This window comes from Patagioenas fasciata, chromosome 1, assembly GCF_037038585.1.
Source record: "Patagioenas fasciata isolate bPatFas1 chromosome 1, bPatFas1.hap1, whole genome shotgun sequence".
Classification (NCBI taxonomy): Eukaryota; Metazoa; Chordata; class Aves; order Columbiformes; family Columbidae; genus Patagioenas; species Patagioenas fasciata.
The window spans coordinates 214,465,639-214,493,546 of NC_092520.1; the positions used below are offsets into that span (position 1 = coordinate 214,465,639).

The window sequence follows — 27,908 nt, forward strand, 5'->3', positions numbered from 1 at the left end:
TGAGGAGCCTCCCTTCCCCCTCACGCTGGATTTATCCCATTTTTCCCGTGCCATTACCAGCGCAGCCGTTAGGGGAGCCCAGATCCACCTTTTCCACACGTTTATCTTTGCACGACTCCTCTCTCGCTTCTCAAACTCTTTTTCTTCCACCTTCGTGTCCCCGTGCCGCCCCCCACGCTGTCCCCAGCCCTCGGCACGTCGGGCTGTCACATCGCTGGGACAGGACACGTCACAGCGCGAGGTGTCGCATCGGGAAGGGCCGTAGCACTGCTGGGGACTTTCTGCTCAGACTTGTCTGCGTTTGCCTGCAGCTTGCGTGGTAAATCCCAGCACAGGCGCTTAACCACCTGCCTGAAGAGCAAAGTCCTGTTTTCTGTGTAGGATTCGAATGCTAAATTCACTTTTAAAAACTGCACAGGGACTGTGAAGTTCAATATTTTCAGGATTGAAGCTTCAAGCGAGGAGCTCTGGAAGCTCCCGTGTGCAGGAATCCCGACCGCTTGTTCTTGTCTCCGTCAGCCTGGCGGGTCCCTTGGTGCTGGTGGGTGCCGTGGGGCAGCAGAAGCGTTGTCGGTCTCTTCCAGACCCACATCTCTGACACTGCCGTGCCCTCAGGTTGGCGGTGGGGCGGGTCTGACCCTCAGGACCCATCGTCTCGGTGCTTTTGTGGGGAGGAATGTAAAGTGGAGCTTAGGGGGAGCGTAAGGATTCGTCATGCGTGAAACTTGGTGTGTTGGTGTCTGAGATGGGATCCTGCAGCAAACTGAGAGGCTGGGAGTGGATGGAAACACTCAGACTGCTTTTACCGCTTCTGTAACAGCAGCCGAAGGTGACTGAGGGGTTTGGCTCTGCCTCCACATCGCACCGAGCCCAGGGCTCCTTCACTCACGGGTGGGGTGTTGGAAGCGTCCTGCCTTCCTGAATGAGCCTGATCGGAGCCCACGGGGTCTTGAGAGGTGTTTGCAGAACTGTCGTGTTCCTGATGACAAAAGCAGCGTGGGGACAGAGGATCACTGAATCGTTTTGGTTGGAAAAGACCCTCAGGATCATCGAGTCCAACTGTTCCCCCAGCCCTGTCCCTGCCCCGTGTCCTGAGAACCTCATGTCCGTCTGTCCAGCCCTCCAGGGATGGTGACTCCAGCACTGCCCTGGGCAGCCTGTTCCAATGCCCCACAGCCCTTTGGGGAAGAAATTGTTCCCCACATCCAACCTCAACCTTCTTCTCTAGCTCCGTTCCCTTCTCTCCACTCGCTCCAGCACCTCAAGCTCTTTCTTGGCGTGAGGGGCCCAGAACTGCCCCCAGGATTGGCGGTTTGTCCTCCCCAGGTCCCAGCACAGGTTCGGTCACTGCCCTGGGCCTGCTGGCCACACCAGTGCTGGTCCCAGCCAGGATGCTGTGGCCTCTTGGCCACCTGGGCACACGCTGGCTCATGTTCAGCCGCTGGCACCAACACCCCCAGCTCCTTTTCCAGCTGCCCTTCCCCAGCCTGCAGCGTCCATGGGGTTGTTGTGACCCAAGGGCAGGACCCTGCACTTGGCCTTGGTGACCCTCAGACAATTGACCTCAGCCCATCGATCCAGACCCCTCTGTGGAGCCTCCTGCATTCTGACAAATCAGCAGCTTTCCTACAGTTATTTATTATTTCACCTGTGCAGTTGTGTTGGGCTCTCAGCGCTTCTCCCCTGTCCCGTTGCAGATGACGTGTGTGGAGAAAGCAGGCAACGATGAGAAGATGCTCATCAAAATCTTCCGGTGCCTGGGGAGCTGGTTCAACCTGGGGGTCCTGGACAGCACCTTCATGGCCAACAGCAAGTTACTGTCCCTGCTCTTCGAGGTGCTGGTGAGTGCTTCTCTAATAATTTGGGTTGGAGGGACCTTCAAAGCTCCCCCAGTGCCACCCCTGCCATGACAGGGACATCTTCAGCAGCTCAGGTTGCTCAGAGCCCCGTCCAGCCTGGCCTGGGATGTCTCCAGGGATGGTTCATCCACCACCTCTCTGGGAACCTGGGCCAGGCTCTCACCACCCTCAGAGACCCGAACTTCCTTAGGTCGGGCTTTGTGATGTGGGGACAAGACTGATGGACAGAAAGGATCGTCAGTTTTGGCCCCTGTATGAAGCGCATTTCTCGTGTAGCTCAAGCAGGAGCCAGGTTCCATTTCTCTGTTGCAGTTGCTGCACATTCAGAGCAGATCAGAAGAATTAAACATCTGAGAAATGGCCATTTTGAGCCGTTTCCGTGGGTCGCCATTGCTGGCAAAGTGGGCGCCAGGTGGACTTTTGAGCATACTCAGGCTTTAAAAAAACCCAGAGTTTTGGCCTCAAACACATTGTGCTTGGTCCTTACTCCAAGGCCATTTTCTTTATGAGGCTCTGAGCAAAATAGATTCATTTAGTGCATTGTCCAAGTAGGTTTGCAGTCCTCGTGGTGATTAATTTTGGCTTTAAAGTTGTCTGTATAGGTTGAAAAATCTGCATTTGCTTAGTAGTAAAATCAGGGTTGGTTGCTTGGTTTCTTTTCCCCAGATTTTCAGTGAAATCATTTTTAATTCCTTTTCTGGCAATGAAGGGAGCGAACAGGAGGAATTCCTGGAGGGCCGCGGTTCCTGCTGCCAGCGGCGCGGGAATTGGCTGCTCCTGCTCCCCTCGTTAACCAAACCCTCATTTGCATCTGCTCTGTGCTGCACATCCAATTAATGACAGATGCAGATGAGGGCTCCCGTTGGTGGGAGGAGGAACAGGGAATATTCATGCGGACACCAGCACAAACGCGTCTCCCCCAGGACTTTTTATTATGTTCATACCACTTTAAAACCAGCGTTTTTTGCCCGTTTTTCTCCTCCCTTCCACCTTGATGTGGGACCACAAATTGTTTTCCAAATGCACCCGAGTCTGGTGCGAAAGGACACAGGTTGTTCCTGCTCCTTTGTTTCCCCTCCACGCCTCCCTGTTTGCTTTGCTCCTCCTTAATATGCCGCTCTCGTCTCCCTCCTTAATTAATCCGGGCTCCGTAGGAGCCCTTAAAGCTCCTGTTACATCAGCCTCGCACATTCGCTATAAATACCGACCAGGTGAGACCCGGAATCCTTGTGTTCACCCCCAAACCCTCACAATCATGAATATTTCATGTGTATTTGTGAGAAACTTCATCTCCATCTTCGATTTTGACCTCAAGTGTTTGAGGTGGTAAAGCAAACCAGGCTTTGCAGGGCTGGTTGAAGCTTTCGGGAGCTGTGGCCGTGCAGAAGCTCGACGAATTATTTCAGAAACAACAAAAGACACGTTTTCCCCCTGGCTCGTTTCATATATAATCAGCGGGCTCTCGTTTCTTGCAGCAACAAGACAAAACGTCGTCGAACCTCCACGAAGCCGCGTCCGACTGCGTCTGCTCGGCCCTTTACGCCATCGAGAACGTGGAGACCAACCTGCCCTTGGCCTTGCAGCTTTTCCAGGGCGTCCTGACCCTCGAGAGTGCCTATCACATGGCGGTGGCGCGCGAGGACCTGGACAAGTGAGTGAACTCCAGCCCGGGAGGAAAGACGTGCAGTAATTAACTGTCACGTACGGTGATTAATTAACTGTCACGCCGTCTGCCCGCGGTTATTTTTGGAATCTGTGCAGCGCCCTGAAGTCCCTTATGCAAATAAGGTATTTGTGAAACAAAGAAAGGTGAGAACGTGTCCTTGCTGGCCCTGGCTGCAGCGGTTTGTGCGCTGGGCTGTGGCAGAGTCGCTGTCCCCAGCCTGGGTACCCTGGGACGCTGCGTTGTCCTCACCAGGGGACGCAGCAAGAGGAGGGTGTGCTGAGGTGCATCTGCCATTAAATATAGACTTAAAATCATTTTGGTTTGAAGAGACCCTGAAGATCATGGAGTCAACCATAACTCACCCCAGCACTGCCCCATGTCCTGAGAACCTCCTGTCCGTCTGTCCAGCCCTCCAGGGATGGTGACTCCAGCACTGCCCTGGGCAGCCTGTTCCAATGCCCCACAGCCCTTTGGGGAAGAAATTGTTCCCACATCCAACCTCAACCTCCCCTGGCGCAACTTGAGGCCGTTTCCTCTGCTCCTGGCGCTTGTTCCTGGGGAGCAGAGCCCGACCCCCCTGGCTCCAAGCTCCTTTCAGGCAGTTCAGAGATCAGAAGGTCTCCCCTCAGCTCCTGTTCTCCAGCTGAACCCCCAGCTCCCTCAGCTGCTCCCATCACACTTGTACTCCAGCCCCTCACCAGCTCCGTTCCCTTCTCTCCACTCGCTCCAGCACCTCAAGGCCTTTCTTGGCGTGAGGGGCCCAGAACTGCCCCCAGGATTGGCGGTTTGGCCTCCCCCGGTCCCAGCACAGGTTCGGTCACTGCCCTGGGCCTGCTGGCCACACCAGTGCTGGTCCCAGCCAGGATGCTGTGGCCTCTTGGCCACCTGGGCACACGCTGGCTCATGTTGAACCCTTCCTGGCATCTCCTGCCGTTCTCGTGGCCTCGTGTTGACAGTGTTTGTGTCACCCTGTGGCTGATGAGTCCATCCGCAACTCGTCAGGCATGGGCGACTTTTCCTCTTCAAACCTGGTGGTTTCCATCCTCCCTGCACAGGTATTTGCCTCCCAGCTCTGTCTGTGAACACCAGGAGCGCTCTCTTTTCTTTTTAGTTCTCATCAACACAACAAAATCAGTTGTGAGGTGCATCTGGAACCTCCCCAGCACCAAACTGGTATTTCCACTTCAATAACCAGCTCCTCACCCCTTTCCTCAATGGGGCTTCACCCAGTCCAACCAGTCGCGCGTGACACCATCGCAGAATCATTTGGGCTGGAAGAAAACACCTTTAGGATCATTGAATCCAACCATTAACCCAACTGTCTGCTCCATTTCTCTTTTTAAACATTCCTGGTAAGAATAAGGTGGATCCAACCTATTTTTATTAAACTCCACTTGCATTTAACCCATTTCCCCCCAACTTCTGCGTATTTTTGATCCTGGGTGGTAAATTATCCGGGCGCCTTTACTTCAAGAAATTGCAGGTTAAATGCGATTTCCACAAGTGAAATGATCAGTTAACTCCTCACTGTGTGTCCTTTCCAAATTAACAATTCAAGTAGCATCTGTTCCTGTTTATCCTTCCATTTGATAGAATTAATCTCCAGTTGTCAGGGGTGTAAAAGTTGGTTCTCATAGTCTCTCTGCTTGTTCTCAATGGACTCTGCAGTGGAATCTCTTCAATCGGTGACTGGAAAATCAGAAAGATTTTGTCTTCAGGATTAAAAATACTCTCACGTGGAGCTCTCGCCTGTGCCTTTAGGACAGGCTTTAGGCTGAGTTTACAGCACATCTTGAGCTGCAGCTGCTTTAGGATTTCCCAAACCAAAACCAAAGCCCAGGACTAATGGTTTATCTCGGACCTTCTCCCCTAAACCCCTGATTTTAAGGTGGTTTTATCGGTGCGGGGTTTGGTTTGGCGCTTGCTTTTGTCTTATTTTTTGCTGTGTTTTCGCGCAGCGCCATCCCCCGTGTGACCAACGGGTTCATTTTCCGAGCAGATTCGGTGTTCTTTGCCTTGTGAAACGCGGCACCTTCCCCTCCGGGTGCTTTGTCACCCAGCGCCGCGTTCTTCGCAGAACTTTCCCCACGTGCTGGCACCTTATAGGAAAACACAAGATTTGTGGCATTTTCACCTCCTCCTCTTCCCCTATTTCACAATCCCCACTGCGGACGGAAAGCTAAAGCGTAACTGGGTGTTTCTCACTGTGCAAATGATGCTCCAGGGCACCTCAGCTGCGCCGACCGAATCCTTCTGACCTGCGTCTTGTCTCGTGTTTCCCCAGGGTGCTCAATTACTGCCGCGTTTTCACCGAGCTCTGCGAGACCTTCCTGGATAAAATCGTGTGCACGCCGGGCCAGGGGCTGGGCGACCTGCGCACGCTGGAGCTGCTGCTGATCTGCGCCGGTCACCCGCAGTACGAGGTGAGGGAGCTTCGTCCATCTGCTCCTCAACCCCGGCACCCAATCTCGCTCGTCCGGAGCACGATGGGTGGGAATAACCTTGAATTTGGTGTTGCCACGTGGCCGCGGTTTGAGCTGCTGGGTTTGACGTCACCCACCTGCGTTTGTGGTGCGGAAATTGGGCTCATTTTGCCTTTCCCGGCGGGCTGGGTGTGTGAGGCTGCGACCGCAGCTCCAGAATCTCTATTATATTATTGTCACATATTTAATTTAAGCTTTGCGGGGATTGCAGTGTAGCTCATGGGAGTTGTGGTCAATGGGGCAGAGTCCACTTGAGGCCTGGATCCAATGCAGGGCCTCAGGGGTCGGTGCTGGGGCCGGGATTATTCAATATATTCATCAATGATTTGGATGAGGGAACAGAGTGACTGTCAGCAAGTTTGCTGGTGACACCAAACTGGGAGGAGTGGTGACACTGGAAGCTGTGCTGCCATCAGAGACCTGGACAGGCTGGAGAGCTGGGCGGGAAAAATGTAATGAAATAGAACAAGGGCAAGGGTAGAGTCTGGAATCTGGGCAGGAACAACCCCAGGTTCCAGTGTAAGTTGGGGAATGAGCTATTAGAGAGCAGTGTAGGGGAAAGGGAGCTGGGGGTCCTGGGGACAGCAGGGTGACCATGAGCCAGCACTGGGCCCTTGTGGCCAGGAAGCCAATGGGACCTGGGGTGGGTTAGAAGGGGGTGGTCAGTAGGTCAGAGAGGTTCTCCTGCCCCTCTGCTCTGCCCTGGGGAGACCACACCTGGAATATTGTGTCCAGTTGTGGCCCCTCAGCTCCAGAAGGACAGGGAACTGCTGGAGAGAGTCCAGCGCAGCCACCAAGATGCTGGAGGGAGTGGAGCATCTCCCGTGTGAGGAAAGGCTGAGGGAGCTGGGGCTCTGGAGCTGGAGAAGAGGAGACTGAGGGGGGACTCATTCCTGGGGATCAATATGGAAAGGGGCAGTGTCAGGAGGATGGAGCCAGGCTCTTCTGGGTGACAACCAGTGACAGGACAAGGGGCAGTGGGTTTAAGCTGGAACACAGGAGGTTCCACTGAAATGTGAGAAGAAACTTCTTCATGGTGAGGGTGTCAGAGCCTGGCCCAGGCTGCCCAGGGAGGTTGTGGAGTCTCCTTCTCTGCAGACATTCAAACCCGCCTGGACCCCTTCCTGTGGAACCTCAGCTGGGTGTTCCTGCTCCATGGGGGGATTGCACTGGATGAGCTTTCCAGGTCCCTTCAGCCCCTGACATTCTGGGATTCTGTGAACTTCATCCTCCAATGTGCTGTTTAGCATCAAACCTCCCCAACCATCCTCCCTTAAATACACTGTATTTAAGACACAATTATTCAACCCCCCTTTTCTTCCTCTAAAACTTAATTAAACCCCAGCAGTGGGTCCCTGGCCAACTTCTGTCTGTGTTCGGGGGCGTTTGTCCCCCTAAATCCCACACGGGGAGCAGGGAGGTGCCCGCTGGGATTTTCCGGGTTCTCCCCTCCCATCCCTCTGTGTTTGGGGTTCCAATGGGACAGAGACGCAGCCGCCAAAGCGATGGGCGCGGGGTGGGATTTCCAGCAGTTTTTAGAGCCTGAAAATACATCAGGAAAGGAATGAACCATCCGATGCGCGAGCACGTGCACTGATGGGGGTCGCAGAGATGAAATCCCATCGCCGGCGGATCCCTTTGGCGTGAAACGAGGCGACATCCACGCTGTGGAGGAAGAGACCGTCCTTACACCTCCGCGTTAATTTTGTGGGGAAGATGCTTTGCTCCTGAGGGCTTATTAAGCAAGAGGTTTAATTATTAGTCTTATTAAGCGAGAAGTTTGATTATTAAGCTTATGAAGCGAGAAGCAGCAGAGGAGATGGGCGGGAAACTCGGTGCAGGTTCCATCATCGCCTGGCGAAGCAGCGGATCCGCGGTGCCCCCGGCGGCGATTCCTCCGTCGGGAGCGCGAGCGGAGGAGAAGGATAAAAGAGCGGTGACGAAATGTCGGATTTCTCTTTCGAAACAGGTGGTAGAAATTTCGTTTAACTTCTGGTACAGACTGGGGGAGCACCTGTACAAGACGGACGACGTGATGATCCACAGCATCTTCAAAGCCTACATCCAGCGCCTGCTGCACGCCCTGGCCAGGCACTGCCAGCTCGACTCGGACCACGTAAGGGCTGCTTTTGCTTCATTTTCCCTCTGTTTTCTCTCTATTTTCTCTGGCTGGGACGTGTCTGTCCTGGCTGCCACGCACTGACACCTCCCCGTAGCTATAACGCTCTGCAGTCGCAATAATTGCAGAGAAAGGATTGAGAGCGGTTAAAATCACTATATTCAACCTCTTTTCGTTAAGCTGGTTCTTGTTCTAACAGGGTGACCCTCTCCCACCTCCCCCCAGCTGTTTCTTAGTTTTAGAGACACCTTGTCCCCTGTTTGGGGACATTGATTGGAGTAAAGCTCGCTGGCCACAGCGCTCTCATCATCCTCCTTGAATCCTGAGATGCTTTATCCTCCTTCATCCCCAGAGGGGTTTAAAAGGCGTTTAGACGAGGTTCTTAGCGACATGGTTTAGTGCTAGGGCTGGGTTATGGTTGAACTCGGTCCTGAGGGTCTATTCCAACCAAAATCATTCCGTGATTCTATGATCCTTCCACCTCTGCCTGGGCTCCTCGTCCCCGCGATTTCAGAGCAGGAACACGCGGAGTCCGTTCAAGTTGTCGCCATTTTCAATCACAAAATGGTTTTGCTTGGAAGAGATGCTCGAGATCATCACGTTTGTGCAGGGCTCTCCAAATCCCCTCCAGCAGCTCGATTTGGGGAGAGAAGGGCGGAAACGATGGATTCCTTCTCTAAAATGGGATTTGTTGTCCTGGCTGTGGGTGAGTGGGAACCTGGTTTTGCCTGAGCTCTCACCCTTTTGCTCTCCCCCGTCAATTCCAGGAGGGCGTCCCGGAGGAGACCGACGACTTCGGGGAGTTTCGGATGCGGGTGTCGGACCTGGTGAAGGACCTGATCTTCCTGGTGGGCTCCGTGGAGTGTTTTGCTCAGGTGGGTTTTGCGGGAGCGTCGTGTTTGCGCCCATCCGTGTTTCGTGGCTTCTCTTGTGACCGATTTCTCCTTCTCGCAGCTTTACTCGACGCTGAAGGACGGGAACCCGCCCTGGGAGGTGACGGAAGCCGTGCTCTTCATCATGGCCTCCATCGCCAAGAGCGTCGACCAGTGAGTATCGACCGTCCTGCTCCGCTCCCCAAGGGCTGCGGGGTCGAGTTTTGCAGACACACCAAGAATAGCCCCAGGATTCTCTTAGGAACACGCTTTCCTGGGCAGGATATTTTTAAAAACACACTTTAATTTGAGAAACACGCAGAGGACGCTGCTGATGGAGCAGCTCTGTATTCCCAGGGATTGAGGTCTCTGTTTTCTGGCCAGAAACACGGAGCTGGGACTGCGGGAAGCACTTGGACCTTCCCAGCTCTCCGCCTGCCTTTAGTGCCACAAACTTGAGCTCAGCCTTGGTAAACAGGATGGAGGTTTTATTTCCCCTGAGTTTATCTCTTGAAAATGTTCTTCTTAGGCAATCCCAGGGGAGTCACCACCTTCGCTGCCTCCCGTTATCTCCACCAAGGCTGCTCTCGCTGGCTTTTATCTTCACTTTTTATTCCTGCTTTGTTTTTGAGAGTATGAGCTTTGCGCAGGGGACTCCGCTCCACACCAGCGTGTCCCGCCAGGTTCTGGGTTATATCTTGTCCAAAAGTATTATTATACATGCTGAATATATTTTATCTCGTTTGGTAAAACTTGAGGCTGTTGTGCTGCTGGATTGTGGCTCCAACAACCCCAAATGTCTTGGGTGTCCAGTGCAGCGAAGCCGCAGGGTTTGGTGGATTCTGGGCGAAACCAGAGCTTAAAAGTACAGATTATTTATGGAAATATTTGTGATGTGGCTTGGGGATAAGTGTGAAGTCTTACATCTGGGCAGGAACAACCCAGGTTCCAGTGTAGGTTGGGGAATGAGCTGTTAGAGAGCAATGAAAAGGGACCTGGGGGTCCTGGGGACAGCAGGGTGAGCATGAGCCAGCACTGGGCCCTTGTGGCCAGGAAGCCAATGGTACCTGGGGTGGGTTAGAAGGGGGTGGTCAGTAGGTCAGAGAGGTTCTCCTGCCCCTCTGCTCTGCCCTGGGGAGACCACCCCTGGAATATTGTGTCCAGTTGTGGCCCCTCAGCTCCAGAAGGACAGGGAACTGCTGGAGAGAGTCCAGCGCAGCCACCAAGATGCTGGAGGGAGTGGAGCATCTCCCGTGTGAGGAAAGGCTGAGGGAGCTGGGGCTCTGGAGCTGGAGAAGAGGAGACTGAGGGGGAACTCATTCCTGGGGATCAATATGGAAAGGGGCAGTGTCAGGAGGATGGAGCCAGGCTCTTCTGGGTGACACCCAGTGACAGGACAAGGGGCAATGGGTGCAAACTGGAACACAGGAGGTTCCACTTGAATATGAGAAGCAACTTGTTGGGGGTGAGGGTGTCAGAGCCTGGCCCAGGCTGCCCAGGGAGGCTGTGGAGTCTCCTTCTCTGCAGACATTCAAACCCGCCTGGACCCCTTCCTGTGGAACCTCAGCTGGGTGTTCCTGCTCCATGGGGGGATTGCACTGGATGAGCTTTCCAGGGCCCTTCAACCCCTGACATTCTGTGACAAACCATCCTCCTTTCCCCCCTCAGGGAGAACAACCCCACGCTGGTGGAGGTGCTGGAGGGGGTGGTTCGCCTCCCCGAAACGGTGCACACCGCCGTGCGCTACACCAGCATCGAGCTGGTGGGAGAGATGAGCGAGGTGGTGGACAGGAACCCCCAATTCCTGGGTGAGTCCCTCCCCGTCACCCCCTCCCCGCGCCCCCGAGCCCCACCCCCCTCTTCACGCCGCGTTTCTCCCCGCAGACCCCGTGCTGGGTTATTTGATGAAGGGTCTGTGCGACCGGCGCTTGGCGTCGGCGGCGGCCAAGGCCATCCACAACATCTGCTCCGTGTGCCGCGACCACATGGCGCAGCACTTCACGGGGCTGCTGGAGATCGCCCGCTCCCTCGACTCCTTCACGCTCTCCCCGGAGGCGGCCGTGGGGCTCCTGAAGGGTACGTGCGTGGAAAAGTTCTCGATGTGCGTGGCCAGCGGGACCAGGGTGGTGACCGTCCCTGTGCTGGGCGATGGGGGGGACAAACTGCGAGTCCTGGGGGCAGTTTTGGGCACCTCAGCTCAGGGCTCAAAATGGCGGCATCAGAGTCACCTCAGAGCTCAAAATGGTGGCACCAGGGGTGGCGGGATCACCTCACACATGAAATGGTGACACCAGGGGCACCAGAATCATCTCAGGGCTCAAAATGGCGGCACCAGAATCACCTCAGGGCTCAAAATGGCGGCACCAGAATCACCTCAGGGCTCAAAATGGTGGCATCAGAATCACCTCAGGGCTCAAAATGGTGGCCCCAGAGTCACCTCAGGGCTCTAAATGGTGGCCCCAGAGTCACCTCAGGGCTCAAAATGGCGGCACCAGAATCACCTCAGGGCTCAAAATGGCGGCACCAGAGTCACCTCAGGGCTCAAAGTGGTGGCACCAGAATCACCTCAGGGCTCTAAATGGCAGCCCCAGAATCACCTCAGGGCTCAAAATGGTGGCAACAGAGTCACCTCAGGGCTCAAAATGGCGGCACCAGAGTCACCTCAGGGCTCAAAATGGCGGCCCCAGAGTCACCTCAGGGCTCAAAATGGCGGCACCAGAGTCACCTCAGGGCTCAAAGTGGTGGCCCCAGGGATGGTGGGATCACCTCACACACAAAATGGCAGCACCAGGGGCACCAGAATCATCTCAGGGCTCAAAATGGTGGCCCCAGAGTCACCTCAGGGCTCAAAATGGCGGCACCAGAGTCACCTCAGGGCTCAAAGTGGTGGCACCAGGGATGGCGGGATCACCTCACACACAAAATAGTGACACCAGGGGCACCAGAATCACCTCAGGGCTCAAAATGGCGGCACCAGAATCACCTCAGGGCTCAACGTTGTGGAACCTGGAGCACAAGTGTGATGGGAGCGGCTGAGGGACCTGGGGGTTCAGCTGGAGAACAGGAGCTGAGGGGAGACCTTCTGATCTCTGAACTGCCTGAAAGGAGCTTGGAGCCAGGGGGGTCGGGCTCTGCTCCCCAGGAACAAGCGCCAGGAGCAGAGGAAACGGCCTCAAGTTGCACCAGGGGAGGTTGAGGTTGGATGTGGGCAACAATTTCTTCCCCAAAGGGCTGTGGGGCATTGGAACAGGCTGCCCAGGGCAGTGCTGGAGTCACCATCCTGGAGGGTTGGACAGACGGACAGGAGGTTCTCAGGACATGGGGCAGCGCTGGGGTGGTTATGGTTGGACTCCATGACCTTGAGGGTCTTCTCCAACCAAAGCAATTCTATATTTCTATATTTGGGGGGGAAATCATCCCCATAGATGCTGCAACCTCATTTCCACATCTTTTTTCATAGACAAGGGTGTCTCGCTTTGCCCCGAGAAACACTTCATACTTCCACATTTCGAGTCTTCTCAAGAGCTCATGTGGGGCAGGAGGCAAACAAATCCTTCCTGGTTCAATAAGCTGTCTCCAGCCCTGCTCTGAACTTCAAACGCAGGAAGAAAACATTGTCAGCGCTCACAGCCGAGTTAGCAAGGGCTTTACTGCTCTATCTGAGTCAGCTGCTGCACACACAGGGTGCGAAAGGGCAAATATTTTCATTTTTGGAGGTGCAGGAATGCAGTTTTTCAGCTCGGGCCGGGCTGGGACGTTCGCTGTCCCGGGGCCGTCGGGCACCGCGCGGCTCTGCGCCCACAGCCGGGTGTGGGAAGGCTCAGGACCTGATTCCCCACGGATCCGAGCGCTTCTCAACCTTTAAAAACCAGAGCTGGAGCGTTATTGTGGCCTTAGAGTCGGGGCGTGCGACTAAAGACACAAACTCCTCTTTTTCCCCTTGTTTGCGCCCCCGTATCGATGCCAGCAGCACCGGCCACAACCCCCAGCTGCTCCTTTGAAACAACACCACAGATCCACGAGCGGGGCAGTTTATTCCTCGCTCCGATGTGGCGGTTGGGAGCGGCTCAGGCGCTTGTTTCCATATTTATATGAAACGCCTTTGCTGTGGGTCCAAAAACGCTTCTTCAGACCTCATGATGCCACCGGGACGCTGTGGGGACACCCACCCTGTCCCCACGTCCTCGTGATGTCCCTCCTTCCCACCCCGCGGCGCGTGTTTCGGCGTCGGGTTTAAGCCAAAACTCGAGTTTAAGCTGCGGAGAAGCGGCTGGGAGGCGAGCGCGGCGTTTTCCCCGCGGCGGGCAGGCTGGGTTGGGCTCGTCCTCGCCGCGTTCCGGCTCCTGAACGTGTCTGCTCTTGCCTTCCAGGAACGGCCTTGGTCCTGGCCCGCCTGCCCCTGGAGAAGATCGCGGAATGTCTCAGCGAGCTCTGCGCCGTGCAGGTGATGGCGCTCAAGAAGGTACGTCCCGTTAATCTGCTCCTAATGGGATGGAGCGGAGCCCGTCAAGCAGCCGTGGCTCCGTCTTTGTGCATCCTCAAAGCCAGACAACCCTTGTCCCTACATCTGGCTGAGAAGCACCCAGCGCCCAGAACATGCAATGGGTGAAAACAATCCCTAAAAACCACTTTATGTAGCAAAGATCCTTCCTGCACCCCGCTTAAACGCAACAGGCAGCTTTCACCCCACATCTGCAGGTGGAGAATGTGGGAACTCGGCTTCCCCATGGGGCACATGGCCCCAGAAGGTCACGTTCTGGCCGTCCCCAAAATATGGTGGTCCTAGTGACCTGATCTGGTGGCTCTAGTGACCTGAACTGCGCAGGCAGTTGGACCAGATTGTAGAATCACAATAATTGTGGTTGGAAAAGCTCCTTAAGATTGAGTCCAACTGTTCCCCAGCCCTGTCCCTGCCCCATGTCCTGAGAACCTCCTGTCCGTCTGTCCAGCCCTCCAGGGATGGTGACTCCAGCACTGCCCTGGGCAGCCTGTTCCAATGCCCCACAGCCCTTTGGGGAAGAAATTGTTGCCCACATCCAACCTCAACCTCCCCTGGCGCAACCTGAGGCCGTTTCCCGGCCCAAAAGGGGGATGTGAAATTGCTGCTGCTACCCAGACGGTTTTTATTCAATCTTCCCTGGGAAAAGTCCCGAAATCCCATGGTTTTCCCTTGTTTTGCAGCTGCTCTCTCAGGAGCCGAGCAACGGCCTCTCCTCAGACCCCACCGTGCCCCTGGATCGACTCGCCGTCATATTTAGGTGAATAAAGAGGAGCTGGGGCAGCCTGGGCTGGGGGTGTGAGCTCTGGAGCCAAAACTGCTCATTTAAAACTGAATTAATCACAGCTCGTTTCCCCTGACCCCAAAAATGGGCTGGAAGCTGCTTCGTCACCAAGCTCAAGGCTCTCTCCAGTTGCTGCTCCTTTTCCTGCGGGCGTTTGAGGCTCCGACCCATTAAACACAAAACCCGACTGCTTAGAAACCTAAAAGAATAACGTTCCGCTGCTTTTTCACAGACACACCAACCCCATTGTAGAGAACGGACAGATCCACCCGTGCCAAAAAGTCATTCAGGAGGTAAGTGCTGGGTTTCTATGATTTGGGGAAGGAGTTTGGCTTTTGAACCTCTGGATGGAGAACACGGCTCCGCAAATGTCCCAAGTGCTTTAATTTCCCAGCCCGTGTGCCGTTTGCGTCGCTGCTACGGGGCTTTTTATCCACTCTGAGCTCTTTATTCCTATATAAATCTAATTCACGCATCCTCTAGCACAGGTTATTGTGTTTTGGGGGGGTTGAGCGTGCTCTGCCGCAGGGATTTGGGTGTTTTTGTACCATCTCGCAGATCTGGCCGGTGCTGTCGGAGACCCTGAACAAACACAGTGCCGATAACCGCATCGTGGAGCGGTGCTGCCGGTGCCTGCGCTTCGCCGTGCGCTGCGTGGGGAAAGGCTCGGCCGCGCTCCTGCAGCCGCTCGTCACCCAGGTACGGCCGGGGGGACAAACCCCCCCGTTCTCGGGGCCTTTCGGGGCGCGGCGGTGCCGGCGGGGGGTGACGGTGTGTCCCTGCAGATGGTGAACGTGTACCGGGCGCACCAGCACTCCTGTTTCCTCTACCTGGGCAGCATTTTGGTGGACGAGTACGGGATGGAGGAGGGATGCAGGCAGGGCCTGCTCGACATGCTGCAGGTGGGTGCTGGGGTCGGGGGGTTCGGTCCCCGTTATCTGAATCATCAAATAAGCCGGGAAAGGGCTTCAAAGTCATCGAGTCCAACCCTTAACCCAAAAATGTCCCTGAGAACCTCATCTTTGTCCAACCCTCCAGGGATGGTGACTCCAGCACTGCCCTGGGCAGCCTGTTCCAATGCCCCACAGCCCTTTGGGGAAGAAATTGTTCTCCGCATCCAACCTCAACCTCCCCTGGTGCAACTTGAGGCCGTTTCCTCTGCTCCTGGCGCTTGTTCCTGGGGAGCAGAGCCCGACCCCCCTGGCTCCAAGCTCCTTTCAGGCAGTTCAGAGATCAGAAGGTCTCCCCTCAGCTCCTGTTCTCCAGCTGAACCCCCCAGGTCCCTCAGCCGCTCCCATCACACTTGTGCTCCAGCCCCTCACCAGCTCCATTCCCTTCTCTCCACTCACTCCAGCACCTCAAGGTCTTTCTTGGCATGAGGGGCCCAAAACTGCCCCCAGGACTGGTGGTTTGGCCTCCCCAGGTCCCAGCACAGGGACGGTCACTGCCCTGGACCTGCTGGCCACACCAGTGCTGGTCCCAGCCAGGATGCTGGTGGCCTCTTGGCCACCTGGGCACACGCTGGCTCATGTTCAGCCGCTGGCACCAACACCCCCGGGTCCTTTCCCAGCCGCCCTTCCCCAGCCTGCAGCGTCCATGGGGTTGTTGTGACCGAAGTGCAGGACCCGGCCTCATTATAATCATGACTAATTGCTAATGAATCCCCACCCCTTGGCAGGCGCTGTGCATCCCCACCTTCCAGCTCCTCGAGCAGCCCAACGGCCTCCAGAACCACCCGGACACCGTGGACGATCTGTTCCGCCTGGCAGCCAGGTACCCGCGCCGGGAACGCCACAGCCCCTTCTCCTCATGGACGGGCAGGATCCTCCCTTCCCAGTGCCCCCTCACGTCCGTCTGTCTGTCCTCAGGTTCATCCAGCGCAGCCCCGTCACGCTGCTCCGCAGCCAGGTGATGATCCCCATCCTGCAGTGGGCCATCGCCGCCACCACCCTGGATCACCGCGACGCCAACTGCAGCGTCATGAAGTTCCTGCGCGACCTCATCCACACCGGGGTGGCCAACGACGTGAGTCACCCCGGGGGTGTCACCCTGGTTTGTCACCGCTGTCCTGCCGCCGGAGCCAGGCCACCATGGTGGAAACGCTCCCAGAGCGAGGGGCAGCGTGTCCCTGTCCCCACACGCTGCTCACCCCCTTCTTTCTTCTTCTTTCCTCTTTCTTCTTCTTTCCTCTTTCTTCTTCTTTCCTCTTTCTTCTTCTTTCCTCTTTCTTCTTCTTTCCTCTTTCTTCTTCTTTCCTCTTTCTTCTTCTTTCCTCTTTCTTCTTCTTTCCTCTTTCTTCTTCTTTCCTCTTTCTTCTTCTTTCCTCTTTCTTCTTCTTTCCTCTTTCTTCTTCTTTCCTCTTTCTTCTTCTTTCCTCTTTCTTCTTCTTTCCTCTTTCTTCTTCTTTCCTCTTCTTTCTTTCTCTTTCTTCCTTTCTCCTTCTCTTTGTCTTTCCTCCCTCCTTCCTTCCTCCCTCCTTCCTTCCTCCCTCCTCCTTCTTTCTTCTATCTTTTCTTTCTTTTCTCTCTTTCTCTCTCTCTTCCTTCCTTCCTCCTTCCTTCCTCCTTCTTTCCTCCTTGCTCCCGCAGCACGAGGAAGACTTTGAGGTGCGGAAGGAGCTCATCAACCAGGTGATGACCCAGCTGGGCCAGCAGCTCGTCAACCAGCTCCTGCACACGTGCTGCTTCTGCCTCCCGCCCTACACGCTGCCCGACGTGGCCGAGGTGCTCTGGGAGATCATGCAGATCGACCGGCCGGTGAGATCCGCGGGGCGCGCCCCCAGACCCCCCCAGACCGCCGCCTGCGCTGGTGTCGCGTCCTGAACCGTGCCCGTGTCCTCGCGTCCCGCAGACCTTCTGCCGCTGGCTGGAGAACTCGCTGAAGGGTTTGCCCAAGGAGACCACGGGAGGAGCCATCCAGGTCACGCACAAACAGCTGACGGACTTCCACAAGCAGGTGACAAGGTGAGCGTCACCACAGCACGGGGGACATCCCTTTGGTGTCGCCTTGGCACCTTCTGTCCTCCAAAGCCCTGTCCTGCATGTCACTGCCGTGAATTGTCCCCCAAAGCATGTCCACAGGAGCCGAGGGGGTGGCAGGATGTTACCGTGTCACCCCCCGCCTGTGACGCCACTCCGGCGGCTCATGGAGTCGTTCCCAGTCCAAACCAGTTGGGGACAGTCTGGCTGTGGGATGCAGTTGTCACCTTTTCCAACCCCAAGCGGGTTTTTCTGCTCCTGCCTGAGCCCTGTGAACTGTCCCCGAGTCACCAGCCGCCACCAACACCAGATCAGCCCCTGCGGCCACCCCGGGATGTCCCCTCTGTCTGGCCTGCCACCGCCAGGTCCCCAGTTTGGGGACATTGTCCGCTCAGCCCCCAGTTGCCCCCGCACCCACTGCCCGGCTCCATCTCAGCTCCAGAAAAATCCCAGAGCCCAGATCCCCGCTTGTGCTTTTCCCCAGTGGGTCCGTGTGTCCGACCACCACCCTGGTGACACGCAGGTCCCCTCTGGGGACAGTCAGGGGCTGCCCGGCCCCGACAATGTCCCTATGTGTCCCCAGCACCTCAGGGCTGAGCAGCCATGGCCCTGTCCCCACCACGGGGCTGGCTGGGTGTAGGGCACCTTCCCTGCTCCCGAATGTCACCCCCGAATGTCACCTCCCAAATGTCACTCCCAAGTGTCACCCCGTTGATGTCACCCGTGTCTTTGCAGCGCTGAGGAATGTAAACAAGTGTGTTGGGCGCTGAGGGATTTCACCCGCCTGTTCCGATAGCTCCTGCCCCACACGGCGCCCGCCCCCAGGTGAGAGCCCCGCGGGACCCCCACCCCATGGGACCCCCACCCCATGGGACCCTCATCCTGCCCTGTGGTGACCGTCACCCCATGGGGACCCTCACCCCACAGGGATCGTCCTCCACCGCATGGGACAGTCACGCTATGGGGACCTTCAACCCATGGGACTGTCACCCTGCCCCACAGGGACACTCACCCCATAGGGATCATCACCCTGCCCCATGGGGACCGTCACTCCATGGCAACCACCCCCTGCCCCATGGGACTGTCACCCCATGGGGTCTGTCACCCCACAGTGGCCCTCACTCTGTGCCATGGGATTGTCACATCATGGGGACCTTCACCCTATGGGACTGTCACCCTGCCTCATGGTGACTGTCACTCCATGGGACCCTCACCATGCTTCATGGCACTGTCACCCCACGGGGACCATCCCCTGCCCCACGGTGACTGTCACCCAATGGGGACCATCAGCCCATGGGAACCCTCACCCTGCCCCATGGAGACTGTCACTCTGGGGGGGCTGTCCTCCTGCCCCATGGGACGGTCATGCCATAGGGACTGTCACCCCATGGGATCCTCACCCTGCCCCATGGTGACCATCCCCCCATGGGGACCGTCACTCCACAGGGACCATCCTCTGCCCCATGGGACTGTCACCCCACAGTGACCCTCACTCTGTGCCATGGGATTGTCACATCATGGGGACCTTCACCCTATGGGACTGTCACCCTGCCCCATGGTGACCATCACTCCATGGGACCCTCACCATGCTTCATGGCACCGTCACCCCACAGGGACCCTCACCCTGCCCCATGGGGACTGTCACTCTGTGGGAACTGTCCCCCTGCCCCATGGTAACCCTCACCCCATGGGGACTGTCCCCCTGCCCCCTGGGATGGTCATGCCATAGGGACTGTCACCCCATGGGATCCTCACCTTGCCCCATGGTGACCATCCCCCCATGGGGACTGTCACTGCACAGGGACCATCCCCTGCCCCGTGGGACTGTCACCCCACAGTGACCCTCACTCTGTGCCATGGGATTGTCACATCATGGGGACCTTCACCCTATGGGACTGTCACCCTGCCCTATGGTGACCGTCACCGCATGGGACCCTCACCATGCTTCATGGCACTGTCACCCCACAGGGACCCTCACCTTGCCCCATGGGGACCATCTTGTGCCCCACGGTGACTGTCACCCAACGGGGACCATCATCCCATGGGGACCCTCACCATGGGGACTGTCACTCTGTGGGGACTGTCCCCCTGCCCCCTGGGATGGTCATGCCATAGAGACTGTCACCCCATGGGATCCTCAGCCTGCCCCATGGTGACCATCCCCCCATGGGGACTGTCACCCCACAGTGACCCTCATCCTGCCCCATGGGACTGTCACATCACGGGGACCTTCACCTCATGGGATCCTCACCCTGCCCCATGGTGACCGTCACCCCATGGGGACCGTCATTCCACAGGGACCATCCCCTGCCCCATGGTGACTGTCACCCTGCGGGGACCATCTTCTGCCCCATGGAACCATCATGCCACAGGGACCCCATAGCACTGTCACCCTGACCCACTGTGACCCGAGGGGACTGTCCCCTGCCCTGTGGTGACACTGCAGCCGTGTCACCCCAGACGAGGCAGGTGGGTGGTGGGACTGACCCCCGCCCCCTCCCCCAGGAATGTCTTTTAATTAGAAGACAGAAAACAAAGGAAAATAACAAGAATGTGTCCCACACTGAGCCGCGGTCCTGGTGGCCGGGGGTTGTCCCTCGCTCCTTCGCGTCCCCAGAGCCGGCGCAGGACAGCGGCTCCAGGACCCGCGCATCCGCGTCCCCACGGGGGGGGGGAACAACAAAACACAGCAAAAACCCCCAAAACTGCCACCGCCCAGCGGAGCGAAACCAGAGAGCGGAGCCGAAAAAACTCTGTGAAACGGGAAAATGGTAATAATTACAAAAAACAACCAACACACACAATTAAAAGTTGTTTCAGGAAAGAAAAGTGGGGGTTTTAAATAGGTTTAGGAAAAACCAGTGGCTGCGGGGCCCGTCCCCCCCCGTCCTGCCTGCGGGGACCCCAGGAGCCGCAGCGGGACGGACTCTTTCAATATAGAAATATTATATTTGGGTTTGCTGCTTTTTTTGGAAGTTTCAGTTTTTGGTTTCTTTGAAGTATTTTGGGGTTTATTTGGTTGGTTTTGGGGGCCCGGCTGGAGCGGGGGGGCCCGGCTGGAGCTGCTCCCGCGGGGGGCGGAGCCGTGGCAGCAAAAACAATAAAAAACAACCAAAAAAAAATGGAAAAAACAAATGAAAAGCCGAATTCTGGGCTGGTTCTTCTCTGGGGTCACGTCTGGTGTTGGGTGGCACTGTCCCCACTGTCCCCACTGTCCCCAGCCCCTGGGGGGCTCAGACTCCAGTGCAGATCCATTTTCTTGCTGTTTCACCCCAAAACTGCGGGGAGGTGAATCCAACACCTCCAGGGGATGGGGACAGCAATGGGACACCCATGGGTGACCCAGCCGGGGTTGTCCCCTTGCGTGGTGGCCGCGCTGTGCGTGTCCCCGAAACTGTGGGAGGGTGGGGAGGTGAATCCAGCATCTCCAGGGGGTGGGTACAGCAATGGGACCAGCGGGGACACCCATGGGTGACCCAACCGGGGTTGTCCCCTTGCATGGTGGCCGCGCCGTGGGTGTCCCCGGTGTCACGAGGGGAGCCCCCAGGCCCCGGTTTGGGGGTCGGGGGCCGGGGGGGCGGGCGGCAGCCGCTGCTGGTGCTGCCAGAGCTGGTGAAGCTCCTTGAACTGCTCCACCAGCCGGTCCTTGAGGTCGGGGTGCGAGATGTGCAGGGGGACGCTGTCGGCCGACCAGGACAGCTCCCCCGAGAACATCTCCAGGAGCAGCCGCGCCGCCACCGGCACCACCTGCGAGAGCCGCCGCCGCGGGGACACCGTCACACCCCGTGGGGACACCATCACACCCCGTGGGGACACCATCACACCCCCGTGGTGACACCGGCACCCCGGGGCGGCCCTCGGCCTCTCACCTGCACCGTGATGAGTTTCTTCTCCTTGGGCTTCTGGTCGGGCCACTCCTCGCCGAAGCAGAAGAAGATCTCGAAAGGGGGCGGCGTGGGGGTCTGGCCCTTCTGGAACAGGATGAGGCCTGGGGGGCCCAAGGCCACGGTGAGGCCACGTGGTCCCAGTGCCACCATGGATGACATCCCACCATGGGTAGTGTCCCACCATGGATGGCGTCCCACCATGGACAGGGTCCCACCATGGATGGCGTCCCACCATGGATGACATCCCACCATGGATAGGGTCCCACCATGGATGACATCCCACCATGGATAGGGTCCCACCATGGATAGTGTCCTACCATGGATGTCGTTCCCCCATGGATGGTGTCCCACCATGGATGACATCCCATCACAGATAGTGTCCCGCCATGGATTGCATCCCACCATGGTTGATGCCCCACTGTAAATGATGTCCCACCATGGATGACGTCCCACCACAGATAGTGTCCCACCATAAATCATGTCCCACCATGGATGGTGTCCCACCATAGTTAGTGTCCCACCATGGATGGTGTCCCACCACACCACTGGGTCACCATGGGCTGTTGGGGTCACCCCACCCCAACTTAGACCCCCATCCCATCTTGGTCCCCCAAGGCCATCAGGTCCCCATGGGGCTGCTTGGTGTCCCCCATGCCAGCTTGGTCCCCTCATCCCATCAGGTCCTCACATGCAGCCTGGTGTCCCCACATCCCCGCTGGTGTCCCCCCATCCCAGCCGATCCCTCCACCCCATCCAACCTCCCCAAGGGTCACAGGAGGACACCCCCTCCCCGCCGCCGCCTCTCACCGTTGAGAAACCCCTCCAGGCTGAAGAGCTTGGTCTTCTTCTCCCTCTCGATGGGGTTGGGGCCGGCGGTGGGGCCGGCGCAGGGGCCGGTCCAGAAGACCTTGCACTGGCAGAGCCGGATGGCGTAGAGGTCCTGGCCCTGCAGCTCCAGGATCAGCCCCCGGTCCAGCACGTCCAGCAGCTGGTGGGTGTAGAAGCGCTGCTTCTCGTTGGGGATGGTGTCGGGGGCCGGGAAGCGGACCTGCTCCAGCGTCAGCGGCCCGAACAGCTCCACCTGCTCCTGCGTGGGCTCCAGGCTGCTGTGGAACAGGCGGCAGCCGTGGGGGTTGCTGATGGTCAGGACGCACACCTGGCGGCCCCGGTACTGGAACTTGATCTCCAGGTCGGTCACTGGTGGAGGGACGTGGGTGTCAATGGCCCGGTGGGGATCACACCATGGACACACTGTCCAGCTGCCCTCAGGGACCCCACAGCCATGGACACGCATGTCCAACCACCCCATGGCCACCACATGCCCACAGCCACCCTGTCCAACCACCCCATGGGCAACCTACACCCATGGACATCCTATCCAGACACCCACACCCATGGACACCCTGATTCAGTTGCCCCATGGACACCCTACACTCATGGACACCCATGTTCAACCACCCAACAGCCACCCTGCTCCCATGGCCACCACCATCCAGCCACCCTACACACGTGGACATGCCATCCAGCCACCCCATGGTCACCCCACACTCATGGATGTCACATCCAACCACCCTACCTCATAGCCATCTATGTCCAAACACCCTATGGCCACCCCACACCCCATGACCGCCCCCATTCAGCCACCCTATGCCAATGGCCACCCCGTCAAACCACACCATGGCCACCCATGTCCAGCCACCCAACAGCCACCTTACAGCCATGGCCACCACCATCCAGCCACCCTACACCCATGGCCAACCTATCCAGCCACCCATGGCCACCTCACACCCATGGCCACCTGTGGCCAACCACCCCTTGGCCCCGGCCACCACCATCCAACCACCCTACCCATAGCCACCTATGTCCAACCACCCCATGGCCACCCCATCCAACCACCCCATGGCCACCAACATCCAATCAACCTACGGACACCCTACACTTGTGGACATCCATGTCCAACCACCCAACAGCCACCCTATACCCATGGCCACCCCGTCCAACCACCCCAAGGGCAACCTATGCCCATGGCCACCCCCATCCAACCATCCTACACCCATGGCCATTCCTATCAGCCACCCCATGGCTACCCCAGAGCCATGGCCACCCCATCCAACCACCACACGGCCAACCTATGCCCATGGCCACCCATGTCCAACCACCCCATGGCCAACCTATGCCCACAGCCACCACCATCCAGCCACCCTACACCCATGGCCATCCCTATCAACCACCCCATGGCCACCCCATCCAACCACCCCATGGCCACCTCAGAGCCATGGCCAACCCATCCAACCACCCCATGGCCAACCTATGCCCATGGCCACCACCATCCAGCCACCCTACACCCATGGCCATCCCTATCAACCACCCTATGGCCACCCCAGAGCCATGGCCACCCCATCCAACCACCCCATGGCCACCCTACACCCAAGGCCACCCATGCCCAACCACCCCACGGCCACCCTACATCCAGGGCCACCCCATCCAGCCACCCCACCCCATTGCCCCCCGCTCCTCACACGGCAGCATGTGGGGGCTGATGAGCAGGTTGGGGGTCCCATGCTCCAGGGGGGCCATGGGGCAGGCGCTCGGGGGCCCCAAGTGGGGCCCAGTCTGGGGGGCGGGGGGCAGCTCGGGGGTCCCGTGGGTGCCCCCCACGTCCCCAGGGAGCAGCGCCGGGGGGGGCGGCGCGAAGGCCCCCGCGGGGCAGCCGGTGTCGAAGTTGGGGTCCTCATCAGGCCAGGGGTAGGGGGGCAGCAGGTCCCCCCCGTGCTGGGGGTCTGGGGGACAGCGGGGGGTCATGGGGTGCACATAGCCCCCCAAAACCACAGGGGTCTGCACCCCACACCCCCCAGTGCCCCCCTCACCACTGATGCTCAGCGACATCATCCCCTGGAGCTGGGGGGAGCAGAGCGGCGGTTAAGGGGTGGGGGGACAGGGACCCCCCGGGGTGTCCCCGGTTTGGGGGTGTCCCCCCCCCCAGGTACCTGGTTGTCATCGTCCTCCTCCTCGCAGCCATAGTCATCCTCACCCGCGTCATCTGCAGGGGACAGACGGGCTGGGGGACACGGGGATTTGGGGTGCGGGGGGTCGTGGGGTGTCAGGTCCTTGTGGGGTGTTGGGGCCTCTTGGGGTGCTGGGGAGTTTTGGGGTCTTGGGACCTCTTGGGGTGCTGGGGAGTTGTGGGGTGCCGGGTCCCTGTGGGTGCTGAAGCTTCATGGGGTGCAGAGCCCTTGTGGGGTGCTGGGGACTTTCTGGGGTGCCACATCCCTGGGGGGTTCTGGACACTCATGGGGTGCTGGGGAGTTGTAGGGTGCAGGACACAGATGGGTGCCGGGGACCTCTTGGGGTGCTGGGCAGTTTTGGGGTGCTGCATATTGCTCGGTGCTGGAATCTCACGGGGCGCGGGGTCTCTGTGGGGTCCTGGGACCCCGTGGGGTGCTGAGGTTTTGTGGGGTTCTGATGTTTCATGGGGTGCTGGGTATTTATGGGGTGCTGGGATGTTATGGGGTGCTGGGCAGTTTTGGGGTGCTGGGCAGTTTTGGGGTGCTGCATATCGCTGTGTGCTGGAATCTCATGGGGCGCGGGGTCTCTGTGGGGTCCTGGGACCCCATGGGGTGCTGGATATTTATGGGGTGTTGGGTATTTATGGGGTGCTGGGCAGTTTTGGGGTGCTGGGAAGTTTTGGGGTGCTGCATATTGCTCGGTGCTGGAATCTCCTGGGGTGCGGGGTTTCTGTGGGGTCCTGGGACCCCGTGGGGTGCTGAGGTTTTGTGAGGTGCTGATGTTTCATGGGGTGCTGGGATGCTATGGGGTGCTGGGATGTTATGGGGTGCTGGGCAGTTTTGGGGTGCTGCATACTGCTGGGTGCTGGAATCTCATGGGGTGCAGGGTTTCTGTGGGGTCCTGGGACCCCATGGGGTGCTGAGGTTTTGTGGGGTTCTGATGTTTCATGGGGTGCTGGGATGTTATGGGGTGCTGGTGAGTTATGGGGTGCTGTGCAGTTTTGGGGTGCTGCATACTGCTGGGTGCTGGAATCTCATGGGGTGCAGGGTTTCTGTGGGGTCCTGAGACCCCATGGGGTGCTGAGGTTTTGTGGGGTTCCGATGTTTCACAGGGCGCTGGGACCCCATGGGGTGCTGGAGCTTTGGGGGCACAGGGTCCCCGTGGTCTCGGGGCGCGCTGGCCGCGGCGGGGGCTGTGACCCATTGTCCCCCCCGCCCCCGTCCCTGTCCCCGTACCCGCGGGGGGTCCCTCGCAGAGCTCGTACACCTTGTAGGGGCGCAGCGGGGTGGCCTTGGTGCCGTCGAACAGCAGGCGGAACTCGCGGCTCTTGTTGAGGGCGCAGCGCAGGGTCGCCTTCCACTTGGGGGGGTCGGGGGCGTCCACCCCCTCCCGGAACTTCCCCGTCTCCTGCGCCCACGCCTGGGGGCAGCACCATGGGAGGGGACCCCGTGTCACCCCAGAGCCGCTGCACCCCACTCAGTCACCCAGTGTCACCCCAATGTCCCAGCAGCCTGACCTGGGGACCCTGCATAACCCCAATGTCCCAGCACCCACCACATGGACCCTGTGTGACCCCAACATCCCACCAACCCAGGATGGGACCCCGTGTCACCCCAGAGCCGCTGCTCCCCACCCGGTCACCCAGTGTCACCCCAATGTCCCAGCAGCCTGGGAGGGGACCCAGTGTCACCCCAATGTCCCAGGACCCACCACATGGACCCTGTGTCACCCCAACATCCCATCAGCCCGGGAGGGGACCCCGTGTCACCCCAGAGCCGCTGCACCCCACCCGCTCACCCAGTGTCACCCCAATGTCCCAGCAGCCTGACCTGGGGACCCCCTGTCACCCCAGAGTCCCAGCACCCAGCCTCAAGAACCTCATGTCACCCCAATGTCCCAGCACCCACCATGGGGACCCCAAGCCACCCCATCACCCCCAGCACCTGCCACAGGGACCCCCTGTCACCCCAACGTCCCAACACAAGGATCCTGTGTCACCCCAATGTCCCAGCAGCCCAACCTGGGGACCCCAAGTCACCCAGTACCCCAACATGGAGACCCTGTGTCACCCCAATGTCCCAGCACCCGCCACAGAGTCCCCCTGTCACCCCATGTCCCCTGTGCCACCCCAGCACCCCCATCCCAGGTCCCACTTGTCACCCCATCACCTCTGTCACATCCATCCTGTGTCCCCTTGTTCCCATGTCCCACCCCCTCCACTATCCCACTCATCCCATGTCCCTTTGTCACCCCATCCTGTGTCCCTGTGGTCACCCCATCATCCCTGTCCCATGTCCCCTTTTTCACGGCCATTCCATGTCCCCATTGTCATCCCATCATCCCCATCCCATGTCCCCGCTTCGCCCCGCTCTCATGTCTCCATGTCCCCCCATCACCCCCATCCCATGTCCCCATTTCATGTCCCCATGTCCCACCCCATCACCCCCATCCCATGTCCCCATGTCCCCCCATCCCATGTCCCCATCACCCCCATCCCATGCCCCTATGTCCCCCCATCCCTTGTCCCCATCACCCCCATCTCATTCCCCCATGTCCCCACATCTCCTGTCCCCATCATCCCCATCTCATGTCCCCATGTGTCCCACCCAACCACCCCCATCCCATGTCCCCATGTCCCCGCATCCCATGTCCCCACCACCCCATCCAATGTCCCCATGTCCCTGCATCCCATGTCCCCGCATCCCATGTCCCCATGTCCCCGCATCCAATGTCCCCACCACCCCCACCTCATGTCCCCATGTCCCTGCATCCCATGTCCCCATCACCCCCATCTCATTCCCCCATGTCCCCCCATCTCATACCCCATGTCCCCATCACCCCCATCTCATGTCCCCATGTCCCCGCATCCCATGTCCCCACCACCCCCATCCAATGTCCCCATGTCCCCACATCCCATGTCCGCATCACCCCCACCCCATGTCCCCATGTCCCCGCATCCCATGTCCCCATCACCCCCATCCCATGCCCCCATGTCCCCGCATCCCATGTCCCCATCACCCCCATCCCATGTCCCCATGTCCCCGCATCCCATGTCCCCATCACCCCCACCCCATGTCCCCATGTCCCCGCATCCCATGTCCCCATCACCCCCATCCCATGTCCCCATGTCCCCGCATCCCATGTCTCCATCACCCCCATCCCATGTCCCCATGTCCCTGCATCCCATGTCCCCATCACCCCCATCCCATGTCCCCATGTCCCCGCATCCCATGTCTCCATCACCCCCATCCCATGTCCCCATGTCCCTGCATCCCATGTCCCCATCACCCCCATCCCATGTCCCCATGTCCCCGCATCCCATGTCCCCATCACCCCCACCCCATGTCCCCATGTCCCCGCATCCCACGTCCCCACCACCCCCATCCCATGTCCCCATGTCCCCGCACCCCATGTCCCCATCACCCCCACCCCCGTCCCCCCGCGCCGTGTCCCCGGTCACCTTGAAGATGGTGTCGTGCTCGGGGGGCCCGTGGGGGTGGCGCGTGGCGTGGCGCCAGGGGATGGCGAAGCGGCGCCGCTCGGGGTCCAGCCAGCGCAGCCCCGGGTAGCGCCGGCTGCTCACCTGGGCCACCAGCCAGGGCCGCAGCCGCACCCGCCGCGGGGGGTCCATGGCTGGGCACGGCGTGGGGACATGGGACACGGCGTGGGGACAGGGGACACGGCGTGGGGACAGGGGACACGGCGTGGGGACATGGGACATGGCGTGGGGACATGGGACACGGCATGGGGACATGG

The 27,908-nt window shown here is 58.7% G+C and overlaps 2 protein-coding genes across 3 annotated transcripts in view; one reads left to right on the plus strand and one right to left on the minus strand.

Moving 5' to 3' along the window:
* Positions 1-20,400, plus strand: part of TNPO3 (transportin 3) — a 36,694-nt gene extending 16,294 nt beyond the window's left edge. The window contains exons 5-23 of the mRNA XM_065842882.2: positions 1,698-1,841; positions 3,335-3,510; positions 5,810-5,948; positions 7,978-8,124; positions 8,895-9,002; positions 9,082-9,173; positions 10,668-10,807; positions 10,884-11,075; positions 13,370-13,461; positions 14,181-14,257; positions 14,514-14,574; positions 14,840-14,980; positions 15,067-15,183; positions 15,960-16,054; positions 16,150-16,306; positions 16,870-17,037; positions 17,132-17,244; positions 17,995-18,084; positions 19,765-20,400. Of these exons, the coding sequence (XP_065698954.1) occupies positions 1,698-1,841; positions 3,335-3,510; positions 5,810-5,948; positions 7,978-8,124; positions 8,895-9,002; positions 9,082-9,173; positions 10,668-10,807; positions 10,884-11,075; positions 13,370-13,461; positions 14,181-14,257; positions 14,514-14,574; positions 14,840-14,980; positions 15,067-15,183; positions 15,960-16,054; positions 16,150-16,306; positions 16,870-17,037; positions 17,132-17,244; positions 17,995-18,055 (2,220 nt within the window). The 3' untranslated portion in view covers positions 18,056-18,084; positions 19,765-20,400. The remainder of the gene's footprint in view (positions 1-1,697; positions 1,842-3,334; positions 3,511-5,809; positions 5,949-7,977; positions 8,125-8,894; positions 9,003-9,081; positions 9,174-10,667; positions 10,808-10,883; positions 11,076-13,369; positions 13,462-14,180; positions 14,258-14,513; positions 14,575-14,839; positions 14,981-15,066; positions 15,184-15,959; positions 16,055-16,149; positions 16,307-16,869; positions 17,038-17,131; positions 17,245-17,994; positions 18,085-19,764) is intronic.
* Positions 20,059-27,844, minus strand: IRF5 (interferon regulatory factor 5). Of its 2 annotated transcripts, XM_065842896.2 has the most exons (8): positions 27,613-27,844; positions 25,388-25,571; positions 24,134-24,186; positions 24,014-24,044; positions 23,666-23,926; positions 21,954-22,343; positions 21,129-21,247; positions 20,059-21,006 (listed from the first exon to the last, which is right to left on the minus strand). In XM_065842896.2, the coding sequence occupies exons 1-8, from the start codon at positions 27,781-27,783 to the stop codon at positions 20,788-20,790; spliced, it is 1,428 nt and encodes a 475-aa protein (XP_065698968.1). In that variant the 5' UTR covers positions 27,784-27,844; the 3' UTR covers positions 20,059-20,787. The 2 variants fall into 2 exon arrangements, with proteins under 2 accessions (XP_065698968.1, XP_071659668.1); XM_071803567.1 differs by lacking the exon at positions 23,666-23,926.
* Between the last annotated feature and the right edge of the window lie 64 nt (positions 27,845-27,908).

Coding starts and splice junctions, on each gene's coding strand:
- IRF5 (XM_065842896.2), bottom strand. CDS start 27,783: ATGGACCCCCCGCGGCGGGTGCGGCTGCGGCCCTGGCTGGTGGCCCAG. Junction 25,572..27,612: donor AGCACGACACCATCTTCAAG/GTGACCGGGGAC, acceptor TGCTGCCCCCAG/GCGTGGGCGCAGGAGACGGG. Junction 21,248..21,953: donor CCTGGAGGGGTTTCTCAACG/GTGAGAGGCGGC, acceptor TGGGCCCCCCAG/GCCTCATCCTGTTCCAGAAG.